We start from the raw sequence: 23,012 nt of genomic DNA, 5'->3' as shown, positions 1-23,012 counted from the left end.
GGTGATAATCAGGGTAGGGAGAGATGCTTGCTACCGTTGTACTGTCCTTGACTCAAGAGACAGGAAAAGCCAATGGGTCATCACAGCCGGTGAGTCGAAGGGAGGACCGATAAGAAACCGAACTGTGTTTATCAAATGTTGTAAATGGCAATTTAAGGGGAAAACCATCTGCCGCGGGGTCCGGCACCCCGTGGGGGCTCACTCGACACTCTGTTTGATACCCCTATTGTTGGAAATACTGATACCAGACGGCCTTCGGAGAGCCCCAAGGAAAAGGTCAAAGTGGTCGTACAGGGGTCTAGCAAAACCCCCTGCACAGTCTGAAGTCTTTGACCAGCACGCAATTGGAAAGCTAAAGGAGGCAAATCCCGCATAGTGAGAAAAGAGAAGGAACTGTGTGTTTGGCAAGAGAGAACCAGACGGGGGAATGCCGACAGATAGGGGTGAAGCATGATGCCAAAATGAACATTGTGATGACAAGAGTGAACCCGACGGAGAGATGTCCACAGTGGATTGTTTAAAAAAAGACATTAAGATTTGTGAATGCGAAAGGAGAAACTATAGAATAAGAGCCATAGTGAACCCGATAGAGGGAGGCTAACATTCGAGAGGGTCTGATCCCGGAAGAGGGAGATCTGAGGGTGAAAAGCCATCCCCCAACGATTCGTGAATGCAGCAGATGAAATCTTGTGAATAAAAGCAGTAGTGAACCAGACAGAGAAGCCGATATTGAGAGGGATCTGAGCCCAAAACCATCACCCGCTATATATACAGAAAGGAACTTTTTGTTTCATTATTTTTAAACCCATCAGGTCCTCAGAGGCAAGAGACTTTTTTGTAGAAAAAAAAGACTTAACCACCAAAGATCCCGATACTTGAGAACAGAACTGTAGCCTTGTGCTGGAAAACTTGAAAGTGCTCCACGATCAGGAGTCCCGCCTTGTCCCGTGCACAAAACATAGGCAAGGGAGACCCCTGGCTATAACATCCTAACTTATCATTTGTGAACACCTCTTTCTAATGAACACTATCGGATTGGCAAACGTTTCTTTTTTAGTATAAGCCCTTTTATTTGACAAGACACCACTAAGACTGCCTTATGATTGGATTGTCACAGCTTGCTCCCATCTTAGATTTAGGGTTAGAGTGGGCGTTTTTCCAACCTACCGACAATGAACACTGCGCCTTCTCCCCTCCCTTGAATGAAGCTTGAAGTCTCTGCCACATCAACTCTTAAGAGTCTAATCTAAAAGAAATGTGGAATCCTATCTTTCCATTAGCATAGACTGTTTCACAACCGTTGCCAAAATGCTGTGGGGAAAAAGGAATCTCCTTTGCACAATCACATGCATAAACACAGAGTGCACATCAGATTTCAAGCACCCAGCGAGGCAATGAAAAGAGATACAGTTGACATATATAAAGCACTAACATATCATGCCCATTCATGTATGCTCTCCTGATAAAAGGAGCAAAGGTAAAGTTTTCAGTGTTTAATCAACTTGAAAGAAATGAGAAGTCTATATTCTTTAGAATAATCAGGTCATTCAGCACAGTCTGAAACATAGAACTCTGATTTTACAGTGTTTCTCCCACAGAAGCAGTACACTGCACAGCACACAGGGCAACATTACCTGTATGCAAGAACTGCAAATGTCCTATCTCTCTGGATCAGATTCCGCACCATGCTGACCTCCTGTGGGCGGAAAAGTTGAAGGGGCAAGGTCTGCCCAGGTATGAGCATCACCATCACATGCGGCAGCACCGGAATAGTCTGGCAGCTTTCTTCATCATGCACAGTCCTCCCATGGAACTCTTCCATGTCTGCCCCTAAATACTGAGAAACAATTTCCAGACATAACTTCGGAGGAAAGCTGTAAATGTACGTACGAATGACAGGGGTTGGAGTGGTGGAATGATACATGGAGTTAACAGCACGGGAAGAGAACAATGTAAAGATGCACAAGAAATACCTACTAAAACATCCATAAAGAGTCTATACTAAACTAGGTACCAAAGCAGACTACCATGTCAATTGTGAGCTTGCCCTTACACATGAAAAGGCCTCATTCGGACCCATCAAAATTCAAGTGCTCTAACCCTACAAACCTTTTAGTACAATCAAAAACTTTGTAAACCTAGATACGAACTCTACATCAGCAGTCTCACATGAACAGTGTTCAAACTGGAGCAAGTTCATGTTCAGATAAATAAAGCCCATCAAAGATACCCATCTATTAAAGGCAAGTCATCAAGTATCCACAATTAAGGCAGCAGCCATAGACAAATCTGTACCTTACCACTTACAACCCATCCTTAAGAATCTGACCAAGTTTCGCCATTTGTTTACTATGGCATCAATGCCATCTCAGGGGATCCAAGTGCATCAACAATGAACAGACTGTGGACATCATTAAACAAGCTCACATTTAAGCAAAAAAAGCTTAACACTTATTTTGTTTACCAACTTTTGAAGAACCTCTACAATAACCGCCATTTATGGGATAATGTGTGTTTATGGACCGCTGAGCCATCAGAAATTATTGCATCCAATCTGTTGAATTCTCCCCATGTATTGGTGCGTGTCCATGTTGTCGAATGTTCTTCCCATCCACTTGCACTTAACTGATGTGATGCGTCCAAAGCCCGACATTACATCCCCTCCTCCTATTTGGCCACCCCCTTCTCCCTGCCCCTTTCCCCACCTCCCTTCTATCCCCCCACACAGACGGCAGAAAAGCCTTCAGGGCCAGCCTGATGGCCCTCAGCTCTAACAGGTTGATGTGGAGTTTGGACTCCAACAGAGACCAACGACCGCTGGCGGTCAAATCGTCGGCATGAGCTCCCCATCCTGTGAGGGAAGCGTCCATCACTACAGTCACCTCCGGCCATGGTTGCTAAAACTGCTCCCCCTTCATCAGGTTCCCCTCGTTGGCCCACCACAGAAGATCCTGTGAGACCAAGAGTGGCATCTGAACGGGATACGACATCTTGCCTGAGAATTGTGACCACTGCATCTTGAGGACCCATTGCAGGGATCTCATCCTCAGCCTGGCCTCTGACACCAGACAAATGCAGGATGCCATGAGGCCGAGCAACCTTAAGAATTCGAAAGCCGGGAGACGCTGGGCATGTTGAAACTTGTCCACCATCTGCACAATGTGATGAGCCCTCACCTTGGGAGGCGAGCACTTCCCCAAGGATGTGTCCAACAGAGCCCCGATGTACTGGAGCTGTTGGAAGGTGTCAGATGCGACTTCTTGAAATTGAGGGAGAAGCCCAGCTTGTGGAGGGAGCAGCAGGTGAGACCAAGATGATCTGTCGCTTGCTCGGGAGAACGTGCACGGATCAGCCAGTCTTCCAGGTAGGGGTAGGCATGAATCCCCACACCCCCCCTCTTCGCCCGAGATACGCTGCCACCACCACCATTAGCTTGGTGAAGACCCTCAGTGCAGAGGTCAATCCGAATGGCAGGACCCGAAACTGAAAGTGTGAGCCGCCAGCCGCAAACCTCAGGTACTTTCGGTGCTTTGGATGAGCATATGAAAGTAAGCATCCTGTAGGTCCAGAGACACTAACCAATCCTGACGTCAAAGGGCCAGGTGGACCCGAGAAAGAGTGACCATCTTGAACTTGTCCTTCCTGAGAAGTTTGTTCAACCAACCCAAGTCCAAGATGGGTCTCATCCCCAGTCTTTCTTTGGAATAAAAAAAATATATGGGGAAAACGATCCCTTGTTCCTCTCCGCTACAGGCACCAGCTTTATAGTGCCTTTCTCCAGCAGGGTCAAGATTTCCTGCACAAGGAGCGGATCTGGAAGCTTCAAAGATATTCCCTGTGGATTGTCATGAGGCCGCTTTAGGAAGCCACGGCAGTAGCCGTGGACTATTGTATCCAGAACCCACGCATCCAAAATTAATAGCTTGCCATTCTTCGAGATGCTGAGACAGTCTGCCCCCCAACCGGCGAACAATGGAACATGGCCTCATGCTCGTTGTGGAGCGGCAGCGCCTGAAGGCAAAGAGGCAGCTGCTTGAGTGGCTTTCGCACCCCCATTTCCCTGACAACCACAGGTACTTTTCGCTGGCCCCTTTGATTGGCCGCTCCTCTCGTCCTACCAAAAGAGGAGTAGTAACGAAAGGAACCTCCCCTTCACTGCTGTCCCCTAGGACTAAAAGGCAGAGGTTGACACACAACTGCGCTCAAAGATTTAGCTGCAGCTTTTGAGGTCTGCAAACTATTGAGGCTCTCGTCAGTCTTGCTGTCAAACAAATGTGCGCCATCAAAGGGCATATTCAAAAGACGGGCTTGCACATCCAGAGCAAAACCCCGACTAACGCAACCAGGCAAATCTGCATACAATAGTGCTCGCAGCCATGGACCGGCTAACTGTTACGCTCACCTGGCTCCCACAGGGGCGTCGGTCGGACCCAGACGGCTGCGGTCTCCACCAACGTGATGCGTAGTGCAGAGATGACTGACTGGACTGGCCCTCCTAATCTTGTCTGCTTGACCCGTAGAAGTATTCTCCTGCAAGTGGAGAGATGGATTTAGCCACTCGTGGATTCAAGTGATGGCACCCCCCACAGTCCTCCCCACTAATCACCTCCGAAGTGCCCTCTCAGCAATCTCACCTTATACTCTTGAAAGATGAGCTCTCCATCCTGCATGGATTGCAGGGGCGCATTGATGCCAGTTACTTCACTGGTTTGAAGGCGTGGGAGAGTTCCGGAGAGTATTGACTCTGAGGTTCCTGGCGAGGAGCAGTAAGTATCAAGTTCATAGAGTTCAATATGTCCAATGTTCACTCTTGTTCCCCCCTTCCTTCCTTGTCTTGCAGCTGAGATCGTGAGAAGATGCTCTCGTGGTAGCTGGTGGCGCTCAGGTAAGAGTCCGTATTATCCTACGCTGTCCTGTAAATGTTGCACGTGTTTAACGTGTTGTTCTCTCTCTCTTTGCAGGCGCGGCACATGAAGATGTGGGGAGTTATAGAATAATGCCTCAGGTGGTAAATCAGGTAAGTCTATGGTGATAAGAGTTATATTTGTTGGTTTTCTCGGCTCACCTTGTTGTTTTCTTTTGTCCCCCAGGTGCCGGAGTTCGGCGAAGAAATGATTGAGGCAGCGCCGAATCGAAAGATGCTGTGAGTACTGGCGAGTATGGCGCAGCGCTACAGCTGGAGATGCGGCGCGTACTGAAATGATGTTCTTTCCAGGTCCGGAGGTGAGCTGGATCCGGAATCAGGTGAGGAATTCGAAAATGGTTCGTTTTCTAACCTTGTCCTTTTCTTTCCTCTTTGTTTTAGGAGCTCCAGATTCGAGGCGGGCGTGGCAGAAGACTGGATGCTGACTGCAGGCACGGTGAGCGTTACGCTGCTGGATGCAGAACAACACGAAGCGTGTGCTGCTGTTCGGGCGTGGTTTAAATAGCCTCCAAAGTAGTTCCAGGTAAGAAGTTCCCAGAACCACGCCCGAGTAAAAAAATAGTCCCTGTAATAAAATAGTCCCATCCAGGCCTCACGATGGCTTGGACTCACTTGCAGCATGGTCTGCATCAGGTAAGTAAAGTCTATGAGCCTGGCGCCGATGGCGCCAGGACTGCACCCAAACTTTTAATAAGAATCTGGATGTCTGCTCCCGGAGCTGATGGGCTTGGTCCTGATGCCCGGGGGTAGGCATCATGACACTAACTGTCGAGCGTGTCCAATCCCGACTGAAGGGATTCACAAATGGCAACCTTGGCATCCTGCACGAGAGCAAGGAATCAATCCCTTTCTTCCCCCTTCGGGAATATGCTCAGACGCTAGAGAAACAATTCCACAGAGTGTGTGAAAATCTTGCTAAGGCACAAGTGGAGTTGGCTGACTTCAGAGCCATACTCAGCGCAGAAAACACCATGCATGCCAAATCATCAAAGCATTTGTCATCCCTATCAGGAGGGATGGTAGGGTATTCCGCCTGCCTCGAGGTGGCCGTAGTCGCCTGAACCACCAAACTCTCAGGAGTGGGATGAGAGGAAAGATAGCTGGGGTCACTACAGGAAGGGTGGTATTTTTAACAATTTGTTAACCACCGGAAGAGATTCTGGTGCCTGCCAAGCAGCCGCCACCCTTTCCTGCAACGTCAAATGAAAAGGTAACACCGGGTCAGAGGACGGACCTTGATCCAAAATATCAGTTAAGTCATCCTGAACAAAAGCCTCTGGAGGACTAGACCAACCAAGATACTACTCGGTGACCCTAGCCATCAGTCTCCTGTAGGATGACTCCGCATGAGCCCCAGGCTCAGGTCTGCCAAACTCCACCTCAGGAGAAGTGTCCAAGCCACTGGCATCATGAAGCGATTTACTTAACTCTTCCAATTGACTGTCACCGGAAAAGACAGGAGCCACATCAGGCTCAAATTCCAAATCTGACCTCTCCTCATCGATATCAGCCAGAGGAAGAAAAAACTCCTGCCTCGGGACAGAAGGGGGTCTGGAATCTTTAACAGGCCTCACAGACTTGGAAGTAGCCTTCCTTGGAGGATCCACAGTACCAGGGACCTCCATCTGCAAATTCCGGCCAAAAGGCCCTGAAGACGTCGAGGGCGTTGACAACGGCGCCGAGGGCTGGTGTTAAGGCAAAGCTTCAACATCCATATCTGACGGACACGGCGCTGACGGAGTCGACGCCGACCTCGATCCCTTACCAGATTTCTGCGGTCTCGCCGGGGACGAGGACCGAGATCTGGAAGCACTTCCCTGGCGATCAACCTGAACCTTGTCCGAAAGGCACCTCGAAGGTTCCCGATGAGAATCACGCAGAGGACCCAAGCCTGAAGGCGCACGAGGCACGGACCAAGACCGTTCCCTGCCGGCTTCTTCCGAAGGCGTGACGGAACTGTGCCCTGGGATTGAGAAAAAAAAAAAAAATAAGAAAGATCACCAGCATCTGCTCCCTGAAGGCTGCCCATTCCTCCAGAGTCAAGGACTTCGTAGGACAAGCCACTTTCCTCGCTGCACCGTCCTCCTCCGAGGAGGACGGGGAAGGCGATGGCGCTTCCAGGAATGCTGAGACGAGGACGACGAATGGCCGGAACCACTACGGCACCGAGATCCTCAGGACTCCTTCCGACGAGGAGAGTCGCCCCTCGAAATCGTTGTTGGACATCCCCTTAGCAGCTTTACGGGACTTACCGAGTTTGGAAGCCCTATCTACCTGTAACTTCCCCTTACGCTCCCGCAAGGCCTTAGCAGTCAGTGACTGGCATTTGGAACAGTCGTCGGTGTCATGACTCTCGGCCAGGCACCACAAACAAATGCGATGCGGGTCCGTAATCGACATCTTAGATTTGCAGTCCCGGCAAGTCTTAAAGCCAGACTGCGGAGTCGGAGGGGTCGAAGAAGAAGACGACGACATTCACGAGGAATACACGAGGTGCGGCGAGTCTCCGAAGCAAACACATTTGTGGAAAAAACGGAACTGAGGCTACAGGCGCCGTGCGTCCTATTTATAACATCCAGCAGCATCGCCCTTGACGGAGGCCTTCAAGGGACATCGACCCGACGTACGACGCGCTATGCCGAAAAATTGCCAAAGTGCACAGCTGTGGACATAACATGTCAAAGATGTGGAATACGTTGGAGGACACACTCCATTCAAAGTATTTTTACATCCATTTGTGAGAGGCCTCAATTCTTATGTCAGATATACCACTCATATGTCAGAAAATACATTAAATGCATTGGGAGAGTAATGGTATCATTGGATGTAGTCTCTCTCTATATGTCGATACAGCACAGATGTGGTTTATTGGCATGCCAGGTTTTTCTGAATACCAGACCTGTAAGTTTTATAGAATAAAATGAGATGATTATAGAGCCATTAGAATTTTGTCTGGAACATAAGGTCTTCATTTTTGATAATAAGCTATACAGACAGAAATGTGGGACGAATATGGGCTCCTGTATAGCCCCCCCACCTATGCAAACCTATACATGGGGTGGTGGGAACAAACAGTGGCCTGGTCAGAGCAGAACGACAAATATGTTAACCAGGTAGTAAATTGGTAGAGATACATTGACAACCTGTTCCTTGTGTGGAATGGGAGTCAAGAATCTGTGTTTGAACATGTAGACGTACTCAACAATAATGACAAATTTAAAAAACTTACTGTGTTAGCAGTAAAGAGAAATTGTTCTTCTTCGATTTAGAATTATATGAGCCAACAAAAGTAAACTAAATAGTAAACCAGTTTCATCGAATTCGACTCTCCATGGTAAAAGACATCATCCAGGCAAACTGAAAGCGAGTATTCCCTATGGAGAAATAATTCAGGCCAAACGAAAGTATTCTACAGATCTGGATTTTCAGAATGAAGCCAACAATATGATTGCACGATTCGTGGAACGAGGTTACAAGAAAAAGATATAATTAAGGCTTATAACCGTACTTCCAATAGAGAGAACAGATTTGTTGCAAACTTAATTGCCTTAGAATAAGAAAACAGAACCCATTAGATTTATTAGCAAATTTAGCAACAAAAAGCGAATGAAATAAGACATCGTACAAAAACATTGGTCTATTCTCTGTGCTGTTGCAGACATAGGAAAAACCATTGGTAAGAGACCATTGATAACCTTTGGCAAGGCCAACTCCTTGAAAGATTGAATAGCCCCCAGTATGATAGATGGCAACAAACATCCTGAGAATTGGCTAGATAATGTCAATCATACAACAGGTTTCAGTAAGTGCAACAGTTGTAAAATGTGTAAACATGCAGATAAGAGTTACAGTTAAATATGGATACAAACTAAATAAGACTTGGAAAATCAAACTAAGAATTAACGGTTTAACTAAGTTTGCAGTTTATGCCATACTATGCCCTTGCAATTTAATGTACATTGGGACGACCATCTGTCATTTGAAATTGCGCATTCTTCAGCATTATAGAGCTATTCTCAACCAAGATGCCACTTATCCCTTTATGGAAAAACAGAGTGAACCAACAGGCATTAGGTTATTTGGATTAATGTTCCCCTCCATAATAGGAATTGGCATAGAAAGCGAAAATGGAGAAAACTAGAGTCTAGATGGATTGTCACATTCAATACCAAAAAACCTTACCGGTTATCCCTGCCGCCTGCAATGTACACAAATATGTTGCAGCCTTCCGTTTCCGCGGCACCCCTCACCGCAGCACCACTACACGGAGGCGCTCATACTCCGACTCGAGCTCTGCCAGCACAGACCGTATCAATTCCCATATGTATGGCCCAATGCCGCGCTGCACTCAGCTGCAGTTCCACAAGCTTGGTCGAGCACCAGCCCATCATGTTACTACGAATTTACTTCCAGCACTATCTCCCTCACAATCTGTCTGTTCAACTATGCCTATTGCAGCCACACAACAATTGCCATATATTCTCTGTGATGTTACTAGCATTGTACCTGTGCATGCTGCCCAGCCACCACTGCTGGCCAGTGTTACTAGTGATATTATTTGCAATGTACCTGTGCCTGCTGCTCACCCCCCACTGCTACCTTGTGATACAAGTGATGTTACCAGCAATGCATCCTGGACAACCGCTCACTCCCCACACCTGGCCTGCAATGCCATTACAGCCCTGGTAGCTGGTCGTAGCCATGTCCTCCACAATCTATGTTCTGTACCTCCTCCCTTGGCCACCCCATTTCCCTTACCAGACATCCCACTCAAAAATGTGTTCTTGTCAATTCGCCCTCCTTACCAGCACATTCCCTGGATGTGCATAACCTTATCATCAAGGACAATCTTGACCTACTCTTTCTCTGTGAGACCTGGCTAAAAGAATCCTCTGGCCCTACCCTTTCCCTTGCCATTCCCTGTGGTTACACCATATTTAGGCTAAACCGGGCGGATCAAAGTGGTGGCTGAGTAGCTGTCAACACTAAGGACACGCTCACCATCAGAAGGATCAATGGGGAACTGGGTCAGAACTCCCATTACCTCCTACTTAAACTAAAGCTCCCCCGCCCCACCAACTGCACCTTTGCCTTCCATGTGGTCTACCGCCCTCCAGGCCCTTCCACAGACTTCCATGACCCACTAATCCCCGCACTATCAGACATTAAAAAAACTCAACTAAAATCATGCTCCTGGGCATTCTTAATCTAGGTCTCAATGACCCCAATGATGCCAACACCTTCGCCCTACAGAAAGTTTTATCTACCCTAGGGTTTACCAAAGCCATTTCGCAGCCTACCCACTCTAAAGGTCAGCCGCTCGATTGGGTGTCCCATCATAATTGCTCACTCCTGGTCTCGTAGATCTCACCCATTCCTTGGTCTGACCATTACTGCATTAGATTTGACCTCATCACCTCCAAGGGGTCTCCCAAGTCTACCGTTCCACGCCCTGTTGCATTCTCGAGAAGCTCACGCAAGCTCACTAAGGAGAATATCTCCCTACCTCGCAGTGCCCGCCCTCATGCACCCTTTCTCTAACACCCAAGAGTTTCTGGCAACAGCATTTAATCGGGTCATTACCCAGGCTGTTGATAAAGTTGCTCCGCTCACCTTTAAAAAAGCTAAGAAAGCAAAGGACTAATTCCTGGTTCACCCAAGAGCTCTTGGAATTCTGGCTCCAAAAAAAGGGCAGTGCTTGCTACTTGGAAAAACCACCCAATGATGCTTCTAAAGCTGCCTTTAAGGCTGTTTACAAAAACTATAAAACTGCCATTATTCAGGCTAAAACCGCCTCATTGAACACCAGGATTGAAAAGAGAGCTGAAGTCTCCTGCACCCCTGCCTCCAACCCTCTTGAAGGACGAGACATGGTGCAACAAAATTCAATCTGCAATGCTTGATACATTGGAAACCTTGCACACACCAAAATCTTAGCCCACCAAAAGGCCCTCTCCAACTTATTAGCCAACTGTCACAATACCAACGTCTCCCCTCCCGCCCCACCCCGGCAACCCATTCTAGCCAATCCCCAGTGTTTGATTACAAGGATATGAGTGAGAAGTCACTGCCGTCCTCAAATCCATCAAACCTACTAATTGTAAAGGGGACGCCTGCCCAGCTCAGGTCATTAAGACTGTGACCCTTCCCTTGCCCCACTTACCACTGCATTCATTAACTCTTCAACTATGGACATGTACCAACTGGACCCAAAGAAGCGTGGGTCTGACCGTTCCTAAAAAACCTTCCCTTGACCCATCGGTACCCGGGATCTATAGGCCTATCACTACTGTGCCCTTTCTGCAAACAATTCTGGACAAAGCAGCTTACCTGCAAGTCCAAATATTCCTCGAAGATAACCACCTTCTCGGTCTTCGCCAGTCAGGCTTCCGCCCCGGCATGGCACTGAAACGGCTCTGCTTGACCTAAAAAATGAAATGGATGACCTCAGGGACGCAGGAAAACCTGCGCTCCTTCCCCTGGATCTTTCTGCTGCTTTTGATCTGGTGGATCACAAGACCCTCTGCCATCACCTCTCCACCGCAGCTAATTTCTCCCCGAGGGCCTGTGCATGGATAACTTTCTTCTTACAGGACAAAGTGATAAACGTCATCTCTAAATCTTTGTGTGTCAACCCTAGTCTCATTAAGTGTGGGGTCTCACAGGGTTCTTGCATAGCTCTCGCCCTTTATAACCTCTTCATGAGGACCCTGTTCAAAATCCTGGACGCCCTGGGCATCTCATACACGAACTATGCAGATGACACGCAGTGCTCATCACCCTCTCGGTTGATTATTTGTCTGACCTAAACACCCTCAACTTCATCTACTTAACGATCCAATTTTGGATGGCAGAAAACTGGTTATGCCTTCTGTTAATTGGATCCCCGTCCACCCTGGGTAAATTGGTCTAACAATACTGCTGCTTTAGAGAGGATAACATCCCCATTGTTGTCTCCTAAGTCATGAAGACGCTGGGCGTTTATATTGAACCTTACCTAACCATGAATAGACAGGTTAATGCACTAACTTCCTCCTCAGCGTACCATTCCAAACTCCTTAATGCAGCCAGACCTTTCCTATCCCAACAGAATTGTCTCACTATTGCCAGGGCTATAATTGGGTCAAGGCTAAACTACTGTAATGCCCTCTTTGTAGGGACTTCCTGCAAAATTCTGGCCAAACTTCAACTAGCCCAAAATAACGCTATGAGGGCTGCAACTGGCATCTCAAGAAGTACCACATTTCTGAGGCCAGGAGGAAGGTCCACTGGCTCGGTGTCCGGTCAAAGGATCGACTCAAAAGGGTCGAATGACGAAAGGGTCGAGTCAAAACGCCCGAAAACAAAAAGGGTCGAATTTTCTTTTTAAATGTATCTTTTTTTTTTGCTTTAGTATAGGTAAAAAAAGGTTTTTACGCCAAAAAAAAAGGGGTGGGGGGTTGGAGGGAACCCCCTCCAAACATTTTTTTTTAAAACATTCCACCCTTTTTTTCGGTCCTTTTGACTCGACCCTTTTGAATCAAACCTTTTGAATCAAACCTTTGACCTATAACCCACTGGCTCCCTGTCAAGGAGAGGATTGTCTTCAAGACACAAGCCGTGACGCACAAATGTCTTCACAGACTGGCTCCTCCCTACCTAGCTCAAAGAATTGCCCTCCACACCCCACCAGAGCTGCTTATTCCAACAGAATCACTGTACCCTTTACCCACAAGGTGCGTGCGGGTGGTACTAGCTTCCCAAACATGGCTGCCACTTTCTGGAACTCCCTGCCCCCTCAGATAAGGTTGACTGTCTCTCATGCAGCCTTCAGGAAAGCCGTCAAAACTAGGCTCTTTGTTTGACAATTCACATGTTCTATCTGTATGCTGCATTATTTTTGCCTGAATGTTCCTACGTAATTGTAACTACGCATTCTGTACCAAGTAATTTCTGCTGGGCCGCCTTCTTGTAACCCTGAATCAAGCCTGCTTACGTTCTCTCATAGCGCCTCAATACCTTTAGGCTGTAGTGCGCTCTATAAATCCAAAAATAAAATTTCAAAAATAAATAACGCAGGGGAAGAGTTAGCCATACATCTCTTGGGAGATTAACAACTAGAAAGAGGGACAAGAGATTGATTGCATTTCAGGGATACTGTTCTACTAGATGAGAGTTAGAGATCTACGTACAAAAACGGTTTGGCCTGAGAGAATTGATTCAATAATTGCATTTGCACTTTAGCACTAGGACACTTTAAATTGAGATGTCTATATATAATAATTTCTGTATAGTACAAATCTTGAAAGTCAAGTTGGAAAAGTATCTACTACAGACAGCGTGACAGCCTGGGCAGAGCTTCTCTTTGCTTTTCTGTTTTATGCACATAGTCACTTTAGTGTTTTTTCTTTTGCATAGGGTAAAATACTGTCTAATGACCTATTCTGTTTCTATAGGATTGGCAATGCACTAGCACTTTAATTGCCATCCATGCACATGTTATTGGAATTTTGGAATGTTTACTTGCAGCCCACTTGATTTCTTGCCGATATATGAACATATGTTTAAATGTAACTATGATAATTAACACAGTACAGGTGCAAAATGCTACCGATTAGTAGGCATGTTAGCACATTGACACTAACTGTTTCATAGTATGCATGTGGCAACACACGGTAGAATTACTTTGTGTTGTCCCCTTCTTTTTAGAAGATGTGTATTTAAATTGAAAGTTTTGAATGCGGTAGTTGCAGCCCACTTGGGTGGGTTTTGGCGAGTTCTGATACAAGAATATGAGTGCAATGTTATTAGCATTGGACAGATTTGATTGCCCACACGGGCACCATTTTTGGGATTATTTTGGGATCATTACCATGTGTCAGTATGAGCAATCTGCATAAGAGTTGGCTGTACTAAAATCCCAACTAAACAATGAGCAGCGTACCATTTTTCTAGAAGTAAAGAAATTGAACATGGCATATAGCACAAAAGTAAAACTTGTACCTATGAAAACTACAAACCTGTACTTCTGAAAGTGGTGAAGCTGGTTCAGGGAAACCATTCTTAATACAAATTCAGTAAATTCCTCCAACAATTAACAAACAACAACCTTTCAGCTGTTGTAACCGTCCCCACAGGTTTAGCTGCCTATAACATAGGTGGGGTCCCTTTACACAGATTGCTACTCCTTCCAGTAAAAATACCAAAACAAATGATTACTACAAACTTTCAGCAGCAGCTGCTATGGAGCCATGTAGAGTTTTGAAACAAATGAAAATGCTCCTAATAGATGAGGTGAGCATGGTTTCCAACCTAATGTTAGCTTTGATTCCCCTCAGATTGCAAGACGTCCTCAAAACGGACTATGAAGAACTCTTTGGAAGAAAACATGTAATTGTTTTTGGAGATCTCCTTCAATTGACACCAGTGAAAGGTGAAACTATCTTTAAAACCTTAGGACACAAACTGTGCCGTAAAAGTCTTGGAAGAATCGTGAATGTAAATCTCTGGGATATTTCCATTAGAGAGAACTTACTCAAAACATACGTCAGTCTGCAGACCTCACCCATGCCAACATTTAAAAAACATGCGGATTGGTGTACTATCAAACGAAGCACAGTCTACCCTAAATACCAGATGCATCCATGAGCTGTATGGGCATAAACATATGTGCTACTAATGTCATGGAACGATTAGCACACAAACATGTCAACTGTTTGTCCTTAATGCCAACTCTAGCAAGCTGTGCACAATTTAATGAAACGATGCTGAAAAAAGAAATGCAACCACTAGTGGAAATTCACACCACAGACAAACTGGACATACACAGTATGATAATACCTATGTGTCAACAAGCCATAGCACGACTAAATCCCTTAGAAAACTCCAACTCAGCTGGGTTGGAGAAAATTGTAACATTATGTATTAACTGTAGAGTAATGCTAAAGCGTAACCTTGATGTAGAGCAAGGATTAGTTAATGGAGCACTTGGTACAGTTGTTGGCTTCCAGACAAACCCATGGGACAACAGCATTCAGTTTGTCAACATCCTGTTTGACAAACGTTCAGAAGTTAAAAGGATAGGACGCACAACAGCTCAATTCCTTCTTTTCAAAGACATGTATGTAAGCAGAGAACAGTTTTCTGTGTCGCTAGATTATGCAGTGACTATTCAAAAATCGCAAGGTCTAACATTAGATCACGCATTAATTGATATTGGCAGAGTGTCTTTAATGAACGCATTAGTTACATAGCATTGTCACGCCTACGCAAACTTGAAGGACTACATCTAGTCAAATTTGATGAAACTGCAGTCAGCGCGGACATTCCTTGCATCATTGAGTACAATAGACTACATGCAATCTACACATCCCATCTCACAATGTACCCTTTTCCTCAAAAACGCAAAGGTTTTAAAAGAAAACTCATGCAATCAGAAGTTCTAAATGATTTCCCAACACTACCACCAAAGAAATTTAAATCAGCTCATACTGCATCAACTACCAAAAACACAGACATGTATTGAAAAGGACAACACATACCCAACTCCACACACAAAGCTCTCCCCCCCGCCCCATTCACCTCTCACTTAATGGACCTGAAGGCTGCCAAAGCCAAAGATCACATTTCCCCTTCACATTGGATGAGGGGGAGCTCAGACACGGCTCTACCCATGGATGGAGTCTTAAAAAGGTGCAGTGGCAGAGGGCTGTGCGACAACAACGATCTTCAAGAAGCAATATGGAGAACTAGAGTGAGGGCAGAAAAGAGAAGAAAAAACATGCGTCATCAGTAAATAGGTGGTAGGATGATCCAAAGGATGGTAGGATAATCCAAAGGAGGTGAGTGTGCAGAGGTGGGAGGTATTCATGGTAAAGAGAAGTGGGCGAAGGACAGATCCTTCAGAAACGACCTCACCCTCCTCGCCCAGGAAAAAGAGGGTGTGGGGGCTGTCAGAAGGAAAAATGTTCCAGGATATGGGGACCGACTGATCAGGGATAGGAAGAGATCCAGGCAAAAGCAGTGTCCCCAAACCCAAGGCAAGTGATGGTTATGTTGAAGTGTTTCAAACAACAACAACAACAAAATAGATGTGCAGGAGAAACAATCGATGGGCAGGGGTCTTTGCAGAAGGGACAGAGTTGAAACCCATATGGAATGTGGCAACTCTTGCACCACACCATTGATATTGTCTAACCCATGTACACCCAGTTTCTTTATTAGAGGGCTTATCAGGCTACGCTTCCCACTTTTACATAAAGACAATGCTTGCGATGCCACATACTGAAGGACAAATGCACAGAGAATTGGAACTGCAGGCTCCATCCCCTCTGGGTTGCTGGAGCACCGTGGGCTTGAGCCCAGCGGAATGAACTTGACTAACAATGAGTTGTAAAAAAGCTGATGTCTTCGGGGCAGGGAGAGAGCGAAGGACCTACACCCATCAACTGAGGCAGCGAGAGAGACGAGCAGCACTCCTTAGAACCTTCTTTGGTCAGGTGACTGGTCTATGAGGGAAACTGGTCTGGAGAGCGTAACAGGTCAGAAGGTGGGTATCGGTTAGAGTCATGATGCAGTGTTGCTTGATTTGCAAGCAAACAAATTAATCACCTCCATCTAAAATTAAAGTTTGAGTCTGGATTCCCCAACAGTTAGAAGGTTAGAGCGGTGGTCGACTTTGTCAAAGCCTGCAGAGGTAGAGAAGGGTGTAGAATGTATGACAAGCCCCATCTGTTGCAGAAGAGAGGGGCAGGCTCATCTTAGTGGATTCCATTATAACTGCAAGCGTTGTACTGTGAGTTTTTTCTACCGCGGTCAAGGGTCCTTTTACAGTATCCCACAATTTAATGCAGTGAAATGAGCAAATTTACATGGAAAATTCGCTCTTGAAAATAAAGTTTGTGTTTAAATCATTCTGGAGTACAACTATTCTTCCTTGGTGGTTCAAGACATTTCTCTGTGGGAACTATGCTACGTGTAGGACATCCATGAAGGGTTCTTGTGAAGAAGACCGGTAGGGGGTGTCTGTACTTCTGCTCTCTATATGGTAGAAGAGAGGGCACAGAAGACCCCAGCCAAGATTCTCTATTACGGTAGCAATGGACGAGCAATCAAGGCCTAGCTTCTCAGGAGGTGATGCAGGCTGGTTCTTAAGTACAGTGTAGTCCCCAAGCCCCGACAAAGGAATGTCCACACACTGTATTGGTTAGAACACAGTCTTTATATAATCAATATTCAAGGTTATGTACACTTATCATAATAACTCACTTTGTACTTTGGAAAATCAACAATGGCAAATATATACAATTCTAAAGTGGTACCACCCTTTGTATTAGATCTTATTAAAGTGCATCAACAAAACTGTAACAATGTCACACAGATCAATAGAATGAAACCAGCAATAGAGAGAGGAGAGAAAATAAGATGGTTGAGCAATAGGCAGAATAATGGCCCCTACCACTAGACACAGTTCTGTGTGGAGATCCCCCCACCTGGGTAACCTGTAAAATAAAGATATAGCACAAGCCCAGTCCATATATTGTTCTGCAAGTCTTATTCCCTCCTATAATGTTTTTACCCCCCCAATGTACCTGGTGGAGCCGAGTTCTTCGAAGAGGCGTCGACAGATCCTTCTTGAGCGACCCCCTTTCAAGCGGGAGTCACGGATCGTCGAGAGGCGTCGAGAAGCGTCGAGGAACTCGGTGTTCGGCGACGGGGAATCGACGGCCCTTCTTGAATGCCTTCCCTTTCAAGCGGGAGACACGGGGCGTCGAACGTCCGTCGACAAACAGGGTAGAACGGCGTCGATGAGGCGGCAGCTTCGTCCGAGCGGTGCTCGTCGGCGTCGGAGCGTCGGCGTCCTGCAAGGCAGAGGCGTGCGGGGCACCTCAGTGACAATAGTTCTGGACCGCAAAGATTGTGGAGACGGAGGCCCAGCAAGGGCGTCGAGACGTTCGAGTCTTTGTGGTCTTCGGGGGGCGGGAAACCCAACGGCAGGTTTCTCCTTGGCGCGTTGGTCGTTCTCGACTTTCTCCGGCAGGATAAAGCGGTCGACGGTGCGGACGAGGGAGTCCTTCGATTCGAATGTTCTTAGGCAAAGGAGCGGACGGCTCCGGTCGTTGGCAGCACGGCATCAAGTGGTTCCCACAGCTGGGCAACACAACTTCGACGGGCCTCCAGCGGTTACACAGACCTGCGAACCCTGGTCGAGGGCAATGGACTTCGACGGCGGCGATGTCCGGGTGCTTCACGTCGATCTCCTCGGCGGTCCCGTCTCGGGTCGGCAGCCTTTCAAGGGTCTGTCTTCCAGGGCGCTTCGGCGAAGATGGAGCGGTGCTCGATGGTCCCTCGGAGCACGGGAAGAGGGCGCCTTACCAGGTCCTCTCTCGGGTCAGTCTTCGACGATTTCGGCAGCCTTCGGATCGGTCGAAGCAAATGCCACAGCAAGTCTTCTTCCAGCTGGACGTCGAGGATCAGCAGTTCCAGTTACTCTTAGAGTGGAGACTCAGCTCCAGAACGCTTCTGAACGCTTCTGAACGTTCCCTGAACCATTTACCAGTGGTGAGAGGTCCCCAGATATACTATCTGTCTCTCATCCACACTGCTGGCACACACTCAGCAGCCAATCATACAGAAGGGCATTCATGCAGTCAGTCAGCCAATCAGGCACACAGTGCATTCAGGCCACACTCCTCCCTTTCAGACACTCACAACAAGGAATGTGGATTGGGACAAGTACCCAGCCATTCAACACTACACACTGCATTCAGGCCAGTTTCGGGCAGGGCTGTCTCAGTCTTTGTCTCTCATGCCAGAAACCAGACAACCACAACAAGGAGTGTATATTGGTCACACACTCCATTCACCCAGGTCCCACCCACAGGAGGTACCCACAACATACAGTCACTGGGAAGGCTCCAGTCAGTCTAGCTGGGCCTTCACAACAACACCATATATGGAACTTCCACCCAACAGCCAGTCAGGGGGAAGGGACAGTCAGGGCTTCCCAGGACTTTGGGAAAACAAGGTAACAGGCAATAGAAAGCAAGAGGCCACAGGGGCCATCTTGTTTCCTATCAGGAATCAACTGATCCCAATGGCAGAGCCTGGGTATCCCAAAATGGAGGACACCCAGAGCACCTGTCAAATTCAGCACGGAGCTGCCACCAGCCCATACCCTGCTCTGTGGGCCACCCACAGGTGCCCAAAAACATACACTAGGGGCACAGGGTTGTACCCCTACCCATGGGTGCCATAAGGGTATCCCATGGGTCTGTTCACCAAACCAAAAGAGAGAGCTGCACTGCCAGGAGTCCCACATGGACTCCTGGGCAGAAAACATGACAGAACACACGATAAAAAGCAGTAAAGGACAAGGATTCAGAGGCCCTGTCCCTCTGATGCATTTCCAGCATCACAGTTCTATACGAAAATTCCCCCAGGAAAAATATAGTCATGTGGAAAAGTAGTCAGTAAAAAGTAGCTATTCAATACAAACAATGCAAAGTGTGACAATGTTGACAGTAATATGGTCGCCAAAAATGCTTTAAAAAAATGCATAACAATATAAGGTCTTAACATCTAATAAAACATCCACAACAATCACACCAACTCCAGCCCTAGCCCGTACCCTTACTCCAATTACAACCCTTACTCTACCACAAACCAGTACCAACACTAACCATTTTGCATGCTATTTTATTTGCTTATTAGGATATTCACTATTTATACTGCGCCAATCGCCACTGTAGTTGACTTACGGCACCTACCCTTGTCCGAGTGACTCAATACAAAACAGCAAATAAATAGTAAGTTAGGATTTAGCCAGTGCTGGGTACAGCAGAACAGGCACTTAATCTTCATGTGTTAGTAGCACACTCACTTTACCTGAAAGAGGAGCCCAACTATCTGGCATTCATGGACCTGAGCACAGCATTTGACAAAGTCAATCGTACCAAGTTGTGGGTGTTAGGCAAGATTGTATGCAGTACCCTTTGGGTGCACTACAACAACCCTGACCTCCTGGCAATAGGAACCCAACCTTTGGTACGAGTCTGTACTACACAGGTTGGTAGTGTGGTCGAGTAGCCAGGCTCATCTCAAGAGGGGTCAATGTGAGCTGCAGGGGAGTTACACAGATTCACAGTGAGAAGTATTCAAATAAACTCTTACACACAAGGTTTATTAATTTATTTAACAGTCAGTTAGAGTAAGCCTTCTTCAGAAGGGAGCAATATAAAACAACACACATACACACTATAAACACTCTTAGTTTTCTAAATCAGCAAATACCCATTTGGGATGACCCACAGACACTACCTACACCCTCCCGTGACTTCAATAGCGAGGGTGTTGAGGACATTAATATAGAACTGTTGCATTTAGAATATTCGAGAGGAGTGTCAAAGAAAAAAGGTTTCAGAATAAGACGTATTCACACAATTATTCTGAACCAGGTACAACACTGTTAAATGGCTCATGCTCGGTCAGTCCTGCTTCCTGGGAGTACAGAGGATCTTCTTGGAGCTCTTGATCAGCTTAAAAGCAACGCACACGATCTGGTGTTCCTCTCCCTAGCTATTCGGTTCCAGCAGCTTCAAGGGGATGTACAGGTGGCTTATTGTGGAGTTGATTGGTCCCACTAACACAAAAAGGTAGAAGTCCTCCTTGCGGAGGCTTTCTGGGTCAATACGAATTCGAAGTTTCAGCACAACAGCAGGGCTTCACCGGGCAAACCAATGGTTATGCAGGTTTCTCCCATTTATTCCAGTCTAGCTGTCAGTCATCCAGTAGGGTGGCTGTCCTTGCCAGACAACCAGTCTAAGAGTGCATTCCTGTCTCATAGGAGACTAAATGCAGGAAGTTTCGGGCACCTCCCTCGCTTCCTGCCCTGCCAGACACTCGTGAATCCTGACAATGACAAAACAAAGAAAGGGACCAAACCTGGTTTGGCGCGCAGAGCAAATCTCAAGAAGGACCTTTCCACAAAGAAATAGCGAAAAAAAGACGACCAGGGCCATTTTGACAAAAATGGCACCCATGGTTGCTTTACCGTGGCTCTGAACGCAGCCCGCAGTAAAAACACACAACGGTAGTAAAAAGTAAACCACTGCCACCAGCCATTCATCGAGGAAAGGGTAATATAAAATTGTTACATAAACTACACAAAGGGGATACTAAGTAACCCCTCCAGAACCCTATTGTAAGATAGTGTGGACTGGGTCTAGAAAGTTACAAATGTAAGTAAAGTCAATTTCACTTCACTGCTCTTCGAAACAGTAGTTTATCCAAGAGAAGGTATTTAAACCTTTGGGAAATCTAAGACTTCCCTGTGCTACTGCACTGAAGGTGCAGTGTGACACATTGTAAAAGATGATGCCTATGGAGTATGTCAGACTGCATAACCAAAAGAAACACATGGTACAAAATAAAAAAATAAAAACATTGAAAGAGTGGGAAAAAGGGACTCACTCTCTCCAGGCTCAAAATTCAAGTCCTCAAAATCCAGCAAAGTTGCTGGGGGTTGCTACGGTAGAGAGGAATTATCACATTTCCGAGAATTCTCCCCAACAGTGGGACATGCTCTGGTCCATGAATTGCCCAGTGCCATTGGTGAATCTTCTGTCGAGGCTGCATGGTACCACACAAGCTTGTGTGAGGAGTGGTGTCAATGGGTGTTGTACAAATTCCTTGAAAGTTGAATTGGGGGTCTGTCAGAGAGGTGTGCTGGTGCCCCTATCATTCTGCTTATATATAAATCGTTTCCACAAGCATCTATTAAAGTACTCTCCTGACGTCCCAAAGCCGAGAGGCCGGCTCCTACCAGTCCTGGTGTATACGGATGACTCCATATTGATGGCTCGTACTCCAAGGGCCTTGCAGGCCCTCATCTCGGAACATTCAGTCTTCATGGAGGACAAGGATCTATTGGTAAACATAGTAAAGTCTGTGGTGATGTCCTGCTGGAAGGGGTGATGAAGGATCAATTTTAGGGCCATGTACTGTAGGAACACTTATTCCCAGGGTTGACCATTTTGAATATCTGGGTGATTCTCTACTACCATGGGCGCAATGGCCCACGTAAACTAACAGGTCCTGCAGTTCAAGTAGGCCCTGGGTAGTGTCTCTAGGGCCAGGTCCATGTTCAAAGCAAAGCCAATAGTCCCACTGTTACATTTTACAAGGGTAAATCGGCTTTGGTTGCTAAATTTGGGATGAAGCTGTGGTGCCACTCCAATGTTATGAGGTCCAGATCCTGGAGAAACAATTCTTGAAAAACTTGTTTGGGCTCCCAACTTCGGCTCTGAATTTCGGAGTATTAAAGGAACTGGGTTGTGCACCAATTAGCGACACTATTTCCCTGCAGTCAGTTTTGCACTGGCTCAGGTTATGGGGTAATGACAGGGTGTCACTTATGCATGAATTAATCACCTTTCTGATAGAGAAGGACCTAGGTGATAAGATCCTGTGGTTGTCCAACATTGGGAAACAGTTGAGCAGGGATCGGGGGTGGGTTGCGGGGGGGGGGGGGAATTCAACTGCACACATCGATATCCACCCAGTAGTATGCTCTCCAGGGGAGAAATCAATCGATGGACTGCATTGCTTGTCTTTATGAGTCTGTATACCTGGATAGAGAACAGAGAAATCAGGAAACCAAAAGAAATCGAGGGCCGATGACAATCATGCCCTCGGGTGTCCCGCGCCATTTGCTATCAGCGGAATCCCCCAAGGATCACGTCCCGTATCTAGGGCAAGGTTTAACTGCATCCGCCTAAAGGTTGTGATGGCAGCATGAGCCGGGGTAGATTGATCCTGCCCAATTTGCGAAGCTCCATACGAGGACCTGGCACACTTTTTATTAAAACACTTTTTATCTGCCTTTTGATAAACACATCAGCCAAAATCCGGCCCAACTTCCCCTCCCCCTTAACATCCCTTCGTACAAATTTTTTTAAATTGACAGTTCAATACAACACAGTCTCTCGGCTACCCCCCCCCCCCCTCCCCACCCTCAAAAGTCAGGCCCATCTCTAGATCGTCCAAACATACCCAACCACACAATCCCTACCCCCCTGTCAAACTCACCCCCCCTCCCCATCCCCACTCC

At 46.7% G+C, this 23,012-nt stretch overlaps 1 protein-coding gene across 3 annotated transcripts in view; it reads right to left on the bottom strand.

The window, feature by feature from the left end:
* The window catches only part of CRBN (cereblon), a 270,640-nt gene that overhangs the window by 193,522 nt on the left and 54,106 nt on the right, over positions 1-23,012 (bottom strand). For all 3 annotated transcript variants that reach the window (XM_069643518.1, XM_069643516.1, XM_069643519.1), the window contains one exon: positions 1,635-1,837. In XM_069643518.1, the coding sequence (XP_069499619.1) occupies positions 1,635-1,837 (203 nt within the window). The remainder of the gene's footprint in view (positions 1-1,634; positions 1,838-23,012) is intronic.

Source organism: Ambystoma mexicanum, chromosome 2p (genome assembly GCF_040938575.1).
Source record: "Ambystoma mexicanum isolate Mex_15411 chromosome 2p, UKY_AmexF1_1, whole genome shotgun sequence".
NCBI lineage: Eukaryota > Metazoa > Chordata > Amphibia > Caudata > Ambystomatidae > Ambystoma > Ambystoma mexicanum.
This window is presented reverse-complemented; position numbering and strand designations above follow the sequence as displayed.